The sequence below is a fragment of the Phyllostomus discolor genome, chromosome 15 (assembly GCF_004126475.2).
Source record: "Phyllostomus discolor isolate MPI-MPIP mPhyDis1 chromosome 15, mPhyDis1.pri.v3, whole genome shotgun sequence".
Taxonomy (NCBI): domain Eukaryota; kingdom Metazoa; phylum Chordata; class Mammalia; order Chiroptera; family Phyllostomidae; genus Phyllostomus; species Phyllostomus discolor.
The window spans coordinates 26,853,212-26,862,546 of record NC_040917.2 but is presented as its reverse complement, the minus strand read 5'-3'; the positions used below and the strand labels follow the sequence as shown (position 1 = coordinate 26,862,546).

At 65.2% G+C, this 9,335-nt stretch overlaps 1 protein-coding gene across 1 annotated transcript; it reads left to right on the top strand.

The window, feature by feature from the left end:
• The first annotated feature begins 728 nt into the window (after window positions 1-728).
• On the top strand, window positions 729-7,958 carry CHI3L1 (chitinase 3 like 1). Its single transcript, XM_028531314.2, has 10 exons — window positions 729-1,039; window positions 1,291-1,320; window positions 2,041-2,242; window positions 2,642-2,698; window positions 3,404-3,554; window positions 4,299-4,420; window positions 5,216-5,339; window positions 6,639-6,821; window positions 7,170-7,286; window positions 7,432-7,958. The coding sequence occupies exons 1-10, from the start codon at window positions 991-993 to the stop codon at window positions 7,570-7,572; spliced, it is 1,176 nt and encodes a 391-aa protein (XP_028387115.1). The 5' UTR covers window positions 729-990; the 3' UTR covers window positions 7,573-7,958.
• The last annotated feature ends 1,377 nt before the right edge of the window (window positions 7,959-9,335 follow it).

Here is a 9,335-nt window from a genome sequence, read left to right as displayed (position 1 = left end):
TCTGACCCAGTTCTGGCTTTTGCCGTTCTGAGCTTTTCAGTCACTGCCTGTTAATTGACTTATAGCTGGCAGAGAACGGGGTTGCCCTGGATCTTTGGCCAAACCATGCGGAGCCTCCGTGAGGAGTTTTAGTCTCCGCCTGAGTGGTGAGGGGTCAGAGGGGTCTGCATGGGGGTGAGCCACCCGTCAGGCCGGGTTTTCAAGGCACCTCAGAGAAGAGCAGAGGCTGTGGAGTCCCGGTGGCCTGCTCCTGGGGACCAGGGCCACCTGGCCTGCTCCTTGGTGCCACACTGAAGCCTCGGGCTGGCGACACACCTTCTCCTGCTCCTTCCAAGAGGCGTGTCGGAGATTCTTGGGAGTTTCCCACTCCAGCTGACTTTCCCTCTAAATAACCACAGAGAGTGAAAGGCCTTCACTCTCACGCCCAGCTGCGGGAAAAGGCTCACAGAGAGAAACCCCCAGGGGAGCGCAGGTCGGGCGGGGCGCTGCTGGACGCGGGGAGGAAGGAAGGCACAGCCTGCTCGGGCGCGGCGGGTTGCACAACCTGACTGTTCCCCGCTTCGCCCTGGCCGAGGGCCTGGACCGGGAGCTGGGGATGGAGAGGTGACAGACACGAGAGCTGCCGTGGAAGTCCGGAAACTGGCTGGGAAGGCCAAGGGGGGGGGGGCGAGGAGGATCTTCGGAAGTGACACTCGGTCCCAGGGGCGGTTCCAGGGCGTCACCCCAATGGCTCTGCAAAGGCAGGTGCCTCCTGAAGACCTGGCCCAAGTTTTCACAACTCCCGGGGGTTTCGCAACCCTCCCCGGGGGCCCAGGGTGCTTCGCCGCCACTGCCCAGCCTGGCGGTTCCTTCACTGACAGCTCAGTTCCCATAAATGGGATGGTTTGGGGCGCAGGACTGTGCGTGGGACAGGTATAAAAGGAAGTATGGGGCGGGCAAGAGGCTCTGGCAGGGCGGCTGGGCACCACAAGCGCAGGAAGAGGCCACACCATGCCCGTCTCCGCTGCACCCAGCACGGGCCTGAGGGCGGCTCACGCAGGTCTCGGGGCTGGCCGTGGGTCTGGGCTGTGGGCGCTGGCTGACATGACCGGCCTAGGTGCACACAGAGCCGCTGCACAGAGGGGTCTGGACCTGCTGGGGGAGGGACAGATGGGTGGACGGAGAGGAAGCAGGGCCGGGAAGGGGAGGAGGCAGCTAGCCATTATGCCCTGACTGTGGGGTGGGGGGCGTGGAGGAAGAGCAGCAGTAGCTGCAGTGGTCTGACCCGGCTCTCCCCGCCCCCCACCCCAGGCCTCCTGGTCCTGCTGCTGCTCCCGAGCTGTAAGTGGCCCCTGGGTGGGGAGACTGTTGTGCTGAGGGAGGCCTGGCAGGGGGTCCCTCCAGGTTCTTCTGTGATTCATAAAGGCTCAGAAATATTAACATTTGTTAAACGAAAGTGAGAAGTATTTTCATGTTTACCTTGCTATTCTCTACTTTTCTGTATATTTGAAATTTTTCAAAACAAAAATCGGTCAGAGGCCAGGGTTCCGTGGAGACCAGGGCAGACCCAGTGGCCGGTGGGTGAGCAGCACCCAGGTTCTCCCTGCAGAAAGGCAGGAACGTCAGGAGGAGGAAGGGGGAGGACTCCTGGTCCCTGGACACAGTGCCCATCTTGGGGGACGGGCCAGGGGCCTGGGATGCTGCTGTCCCCGGTGGCCTTCAAGTCAGGGCCACCCCCACAGGAAGGCGGGGGTCACACCCAGGACCCACTACAGGCCGGGCAAGGCTCCCAAAGGCCAGGATCTCCTGGCACAGCCGCCCTGGGGCGCTCCCTCCTCCCCTTCTCAACCTCCCGGAAGCCTTCCCTGGTGCAGGGAGCTCTGGTCCTCCTTCCTCATCAGACCCGGAGCTCCCGAGGCACCAGCTCCTGCACGCACCACCACTTCCGTGCACAGTTCCAGCGCTGCTCACGCGCCTGCCCCGGGCGCTGGGCTCAGGGCTCAGCATCTAGAGGGCCCCTGGCAGAAGCCTGGCCCAGGCCCCACCCGACTTCTCCTGCAGGTGCTGCGTCCACGCTGGCCTGCTACTACACCAGCTGGTCCCAGTATCGCCAGGGGGCCGGCAGCTGCTTCCCAGATGCCATCGACCCCTTCCTCTGCACCCACATCATCTACAGCTTTGCCAACATCAGCAACAACGAGATCGACACCTGGGAGTGGAACGATGTGACCCTGTATGACACGCTGAACACACTCAAGAACAGGTTGGGCTCAGGGCCGGCCGGGCAGGAGGCAGGTGGAGGGGGAGCCGCACCTCCGCTCCGGAGCGAGGCCAAGGGCCCCCTGCACGCACCTCTGCAGAGAGAGAGTCTGAGGCCTCGGCTGCAGTGCGAGCCGGTGGTGAGGGCAGCGCTGGGGGTGAGGGCGGAGGGGGCTGTGCTCCGGGGCCCTCCTCTGCCCGGGGCGTCTCTCCGAGGACGTGAGGGTGGCACCCAACTCTGTTTCTCCGCGTCGGGGCTTCCCTGCGGTGGAGGGACACAGAAACGGTCAGCGAACCTGAAGCCGAGACGCTGCACCGCGGGCGCGGAAGGACCTCAGAGGCCGAACACGGGGCCACGTGGCACCTTCACCCACCTGGCCCTCCTGCCCCCCGCACCCCGCAGGAACCCCGCCCTGAAGACCCTCTTGTCGGTTGGAGGGTGGAACTTCGGTTCTCAGAGGTAGGACCGGCTCCCCAGAGGGTGAGGGCGCAGGAGTGGGGGGGCACAGCCATCCCCGCCCTCCGGAAGGAGGGTCCGGCCCCGCCTGCTTAGGCCGCGGCCTGGAGCCCAAGGGAGACACTGGGCCAGAGTGACAGGGGCTTCACGAGCGTCGCGGCCACTGCCCGCGTCTCCTGGCTCCGTTCAAGACCTCTCACCCTGGCAGCGGAGGGTTTCTGGCCACCCGACCTCTGCAGCCTCCGGGGCCGGGCAGAGAGGGAGACGAAGAACGGGGAAACCTGGGGGGGTGGAGGCCTGGGAAGGCGCCCAGGAGCGGGGGCAGGGCCCCGGGCTTCCCGGGGCGGGGGGCGGGGCCTCCAGCGCTCTGGCGGTTCGGAGCCCCCTCCCAGTCGGGCGCCCTTCCGGCCCTCGTCCTAGGCAACCCTCAAGCGGCACTGAGATACTCACTGCGCGTGCCCCCTCTTTGCAGACAAGATAACTGGGTCTCGGGCTATAATCTGGGCGGGGGCCTGGCCAGGAGGTGCTGAGCCGGCTGGGAAACCGGGAGCGCCAGGCGCCGAAGCACAGGCTGAGAAGGGCTGCTCCCGAGTCTGCTGGCGTGGGGGGCGGGCTCCCTGCTCCTCCCGCACAGAAGCCCCTCCAGAGGACTGCCACCCCCCAGTGTTTCAGCGCTAGGCACTGAAATGGGGGCGATTTTCGTCCCAGGTTTTCCAGAGTGGCCTCCAACAGCCAGCATCGCAGGACGTTCGTCAGGTCGGTGCCACCGTTCCTGAGGGCCCACGGCTTTGATGGGCTGGACCTCGCCTGGCTCTACCCCGGACACAGGGACAAGCGGCATCTCACCACGCTGGTCAAGGTGCTGGCTGGCTCCGGGTCGGGCAGGGAGGTGGGTGGGTAGCGGGAGGGGTGGACGGAAGCTGTCTGTCCCGGCATCCTCCTGACAGCAGGAGAGCAGGACTGAGGCCCCCAGACCTCAGGGTCCTGGTACCCAGCCCAGGGCGAGGGCCCATGGGCCAGGCCCAAGACATCCCGGGGCAGGAAGACCCCCTGTGACCACAGTGGGCAGTGGGGCGAGGTCCTAGGAAGCAGAAGGTCACTCGGCAGGGCACCCACACAGGTAGTGGGCCTCACTACCCCTGTTCGGTCCCAAAGCAATGGGCTGCACTAGGGACGCTCAACCACATACGGGGCCGCCCAGGCATCTCCAGTCACCCCGGGGGCGGGGTGACTGTCCCCAGCAGCAGTGCAGCCCCTTTCAGCCTGGGGCCTCGTGTGCCAGCTGTGACAGGGCAGAGACCAGAAGGCGGACTGCTCCCAACACCAGCAGCAGCCCCACGGGATCTCCTCTGCAGCACGGGGTGGCAGGGGGTGGCGCTGAGCGGAGCCGAGGTGGAGGCCAGATGGGTCCACACAGTCTGTAGGGAAAGGAAGAGCATGCCTGTGACAGGACCACCGACGGGCCCTGTCCTGCCACGAAGCCCCACACCGCCAGGGTCGCAGCCGGGGGAGACCGGGAGACACTCAGGGCCCTGCCTCCCTCCTCGGGGCTCCCATCCCCCCTCCAGGCTCCCTTCCACTCCCCCGCCTCTCTCCCGCCCAGGAGATGAGGGCCGAGTTTGCGAGGGAAGCCCGGCAGGGCTCAGAGCAGCTGCTCCTCAGCGCCGCGGTGCCTGCCGGGAAGGTGGCCCTGGACAGAGGCTATGACGTTGCCCGGCTGGCCCAGTGAGTCCCCACCTTACTATGTCGTCCCTGGGCATAGTAACCTCGGTCCTTCCTCCTCCACTTGGGGTCCTGAGCAGAGCAGGGAGTTGCAGTGCAGGCATGTGGAGAAGAAAGAGGGAGACGCTGTGAAACCCAAAACCAGGACTGGGCACTCCCCACAGCCGGGCGGGCAGTGGGCAGCGGGTGCATCCCTGGGGAGCGAAGCCACAGTGAGGCTGTGCCCCCTTTCCAGGTGGCCAGGGTGCCCATAGACCGCCCCTCTGCCCCTCAGCCCACACCCTCACCCCAGGGAGAAGGCGCTGCCCCCTCTAAGGCCTGATGGTGGCGGGAGCAAAGGCCTGGGTCCTGGGAAACGGGACCAGAGAACAAGGGTTCTCCCCCAAGACTCTCGAGCCCTCTTTACGATCGCAGGGAGGCGGAGACTCGGAGCTTAAATCGACCACCTACAGGCTAGGGGTGAGGGAGCCCTCTAACCTCTTCCCCCAACACCTGATGCTCCAGTTCACAAGTCCACCTGCAGCCCCCCCCTTAGGTGTGCGGTAGCAGCCCAGGTGCCCTTGTGCTGCTGCCTCCTCACAGGCTGTCGCTGGTGGCGCTCAGTTGCTCCTAGTGGGATGAACCCGCTGGGCTGGCGGGTCCAGCAGGCGGGACAGCGGGCCCTTTGGCACGATGGGGGTTTGGGTGGACGGCCCGTCTCTCAGCCACCCGGCTGCCAGCTCACATCCCGCGGGGCTGGTGGTCCTGCGGCCGAGAGCTGTTCTGATTGCCCCCTGCCCCCCGTCTTCTCTGCTGCAGACACCTGGACTTCATCAGCCTCATGACGTATGACTTCCACGGAGCCTGGCGCCAGGGCACCGGCCACCACAGCCCCCTGTTCCGGGGCCCGGGGGTGGCAAGTGCTGACAGGTTCAGCAACGCTGTGAGTGTGGGGTGGGGGCGTCCTGGCCAGCCCCACGCACCATCCCCCACTCCTCAGTCAGCCCGCAAGGCAAGGGTTAGGGGCCACGTCCTACATCCTCATGATGCCCATGATGCCTCACTGAGGCCCAAGGGCCACGGGTTCCCAGGGTCTGGGCACAGAGGAGGCTGGGCCTCCCCTGGCAGGCCACAGAGGGACCGTGCCAGCGGCAGGGGGATGAGAGCACGCTGGGCTGCGGAGGCCGGTCTGGCCATGTGCTCGCCTCGGGGCCTGAGCCGGCCACCCGACCTCTACAACTGTCACACAGTGACACTGCCTCCCAGTGCCCGTGGAGTTGGGGGGGCCTCTGCCCGCAGAGCTCCCCCCCCAGCCTCCATGGATGAGAATGAGTCTACCAAGACATGATCTGCTTGGGGAGGGAAGGTGGCCAATCTCTCAAAGGAGAAGGACCAGGAGCCTGTTCCTCAATGGGCTTTTATTGGGTTCAGTTGCACAGGAATACAGGTAAAGCTCATCAATCATTGCCAGGAAGTAAGGATCAAACAATAGATAACCAAGAACTCTGAGGGCCTATTGAGTCAGGGTCAGATAGCTAAAGAGCTGTAAAACTTTGAGGAACAAACTTACTTCTTGGTTGGACCCTTATCATTTAATTGAGAGCATTCTAAACAAAGCAGGTTTCACAGGATTTTACATATTCTTTCTTAGGCCTGATCCCCCAGGGAACCAACCCTTCCCAGCAAAGGGTTGCACCACCCTCTGTCATTGTTTCAGGCTTAAGGCATTGTCTTAGGCTTAAGACAAGCAGGGGAAGTAAGGCAGCCAAGAGATTAGGAGACTTCTCATAGATGGAATGAGGACTCAGGCTTTGTCAAAGCCAAAGGGTGAGGGTCCATCACCCCCTTTTGCTGTAGCCCCCAGTGTCCTTCCTTGGGGCCCTCCAACGTGACCGTGCCTATCTTAGGTTGTCCTCCCCTTGGGGAATCTTACCCGTCATTGGCTAACCGACCAAGCATTGGGGGCCAATTATGGAGCAGAAGCAGTGCTCCTGCCAGGGAGATAAGCTTTTGTCTCCTTAGTGGCTTACGGTCCAAGGTCGCTCACCCAGCCTCAGTTTTAGCGGGGGTCACAGCTCCTGAAACCAGGCAGGGTGGCCCCCACAGTGGGGCTTTTTGAGAACGAGACGGGGCACCCTCCAGACCGAGGCGACTCGCTCCCGGAGGGCGGGGAATCCCGGGAGCCTGCGGGGACGGGGTAGCCCTCACAAGCCTAACGGCTCCACTGTCCCCCGTCCCCCAGGACTACGCCGTGGGCTACATGCTGAGGCTGGGGGTCCCGGCGAAGAAGCTGCTGATGGGCATCCCCGCCTTTGGGAGGAGCTTCACGCTGGCCTCTTCTGAGACAGGCGTGGGGGCCCCCAGCTCGGGGCCAGGGACACCAGGCCGGTTCACCCAGGAGGAAGGGACGCTCGCCTACTATGAGGTACGTCCTGGGGAGAAGGTGGGCCTCCCACCCCCTTCTGCTCTCCCCGGAATAAAAATAATGTTCCAGGGCACTAGCCCCACAGGACGAGAGGGAATGGGGTGAAGCACACCCTGTCTGCCTCTGGCCGCCAGTCCTAGGGGGCTCTGGTTTGTGCAGCCTGGGGCCACACAGCTTGGGGACATTTGCATCTGCTTCACATGAGCTTTTGGGAAGCCGGCAGTGGGGGATGGTGCCACCGTAGCCTGTGGGCCTGAGAGAGACCCAGGAACTGCACCCCGTGACCTGCAGTCTCAGCGCCACCCCCACCCCCACCCCCCCCCCACCCCCGCCCTGCTCTCTGCTCAGATCTGTGACTTCCTTCGAGGAGCCACAGTGCACAGGCTCCCCGGCCAGCAGGTCCCCTATGCCACCAAGGGCAACCAGTGGGTGGGGTACGACGACCAGGAGAGTGTCGAAGCCAAGGTAGGACCCCAGCCACATCCCAGGGCAGAGAGGGAGAGGAGGACCTGCAGGGCTGAGCGACCCGGAGTGTCCCCCCACCCAGGGAGGGGCCCAGGCAGCAGGCTCCACCCCCACCCCAGCCCTGCCGCCTGCCCACCCCCTGCAGGTGCGGTACCTGAGGAGCAGGGAGCTGGCTGGAGCCATGGTGTGGGCCCTGGACTTGGACGACTTCCGGGGCACCTTCTGTGGCCAGAACCTGCACTTCCCGCTCACAAGTGCCATCAGGGATGCCCTCGCTGCGGCTTAGTGCTCTGCCTCCGGCACACACAGCACGGGGGTGCCCCTCGAGCTGCAGTCCTGCTACTCGGGGGGCCAGTCAGTTGCCCTGCTGAGCCCCGTCTCCTCCCCTGGGGCCCATGCAGAGGCCACAGCTCTGAGCTCAGCTACGTGGACACGCAGGTGGCAGTGGGGCTGTGGGGCACTGAGGGCTGGGGACCCACAGTGTCAGACGAGGCACAGAGCACATGGCCAAGAAGTGAAAGCGCTTGTGACCGAAAGCCCAGCTCCCTTCCCCGGGCCCCCAGTCTGGGGCCACCACGCCCTCCACAAGGCCCGCCTTCCCCCCTGCAGCCGCAACGACCTTGTGTCTCCCCTCCTGGCTCCACGGTGCTCAATAAAGTGCCAGCGCTCCAGCGTGCGGGGTTCGCCCCGGCCCATCTCTGAGGCCCATGGACCTCACCGCCCGTCGCTTCTGGGCTCCTCTCCCTCGGGCTGGGGGGCCCTGAGCCTGCAGAAGGGGACACGGAGTCCCAAAGGAGACCAGGGTCAGCCCCCGCCCCCTCCCTACCTCCTGGGGACACCCTCAGCAGAGACCACGGCTCCTCCACACAGGCTGCCCTGGGCATGGGGGGGGGGGCTGCACAGGAATGGGGACGGCTTGCCTGGTGTCCAGGGTCCCGACGCAGCTAGGGACCCAGGGACCTCGTTCGTGCAGTGTGGGCTCTGGGACCTGGCCCAGTGGTTCTGGAGACCCGCTTGAGGGGCAGGGAAAGAGATGGCTATTGGCCGCCCTGAAATCTGAGCCCGCCGAAGCCGGGCAGATACAACTGGTCCCGAGGTCACGGCCTGGCCAAAGGCAAAGGGAGTGGAGACCTGGCCAGCACCTCGAGGGGACGTGACATTCCGCAGCTGCCCCGTGGAGCCAAGCATTCCCTGGCCCCGGACTCCTGCCCACCCCCCACCCAAGGGTCTTAGGAAGCCCAGGGCTGCAAGCCCCCGAGCACTCACCCCACCGCTGCAACCCCTCGGGGCCACCCCTCCCCGACTGGGCCGGCTCGGCAGGGCTGACTCAGGGCTCCGGGCCCGTCAGACTCACTTATAGCTGCCGACTCAGAGGGCAGGGTGGGGACCGGCCTCCAGGACCCGCCCCTGCCCGGCAGGACACTGAGTCACCTGGCGGAGGCCGCAGGCGCTGGGGCCCCGCACGCCGCTGCCCGGCAAGGGCAGCCAGGGGTGAGAGGCAGCCACACTGCCCACGCCTGGCTCCTGGGCCCGAGGTCGTGCCTGTGGCTGAGGACCCTGAGTAAATCACGTGTGCATTTATTTTTAAATTGCGGGGCACACCATACACACTGAAGCCGGCGTAGAACGTGCATTTTTAATGCAAAGAGTCGCTGCGCAGTGAAAACTTGTGTAACCAGCACCCAGGACAGGAAATGACACCTGAGGTCCTGAAACCCCACCCAGAGGCCACCACCCCACCCTGGCCTCCCGGTGGGGGTGCCACATGCACGGGAGGCGCCCGCTCCGCCTCTCGGGTGCCAGCGTCCCCCACACTCGCGGTCACCGGCACGTCCGCTGCGGAGGCCACTCTTCCCCCCGCCCCCGTGCCGGCTGCCGCACCGACCCTGCCGTGGACGCCGTCAGCACGTCCGTCCCCTGGCAAACGTGTGTGAGCCCCCAGGGCGTCGCCGCAGGGCCCAGAGGGTGGACGCCACACGTGCAGACCCATCCCACTGTCCCCGAAGGGACGGCCCCCATTCACCCTCCCAGCGGCAACGAGAGCCCTCG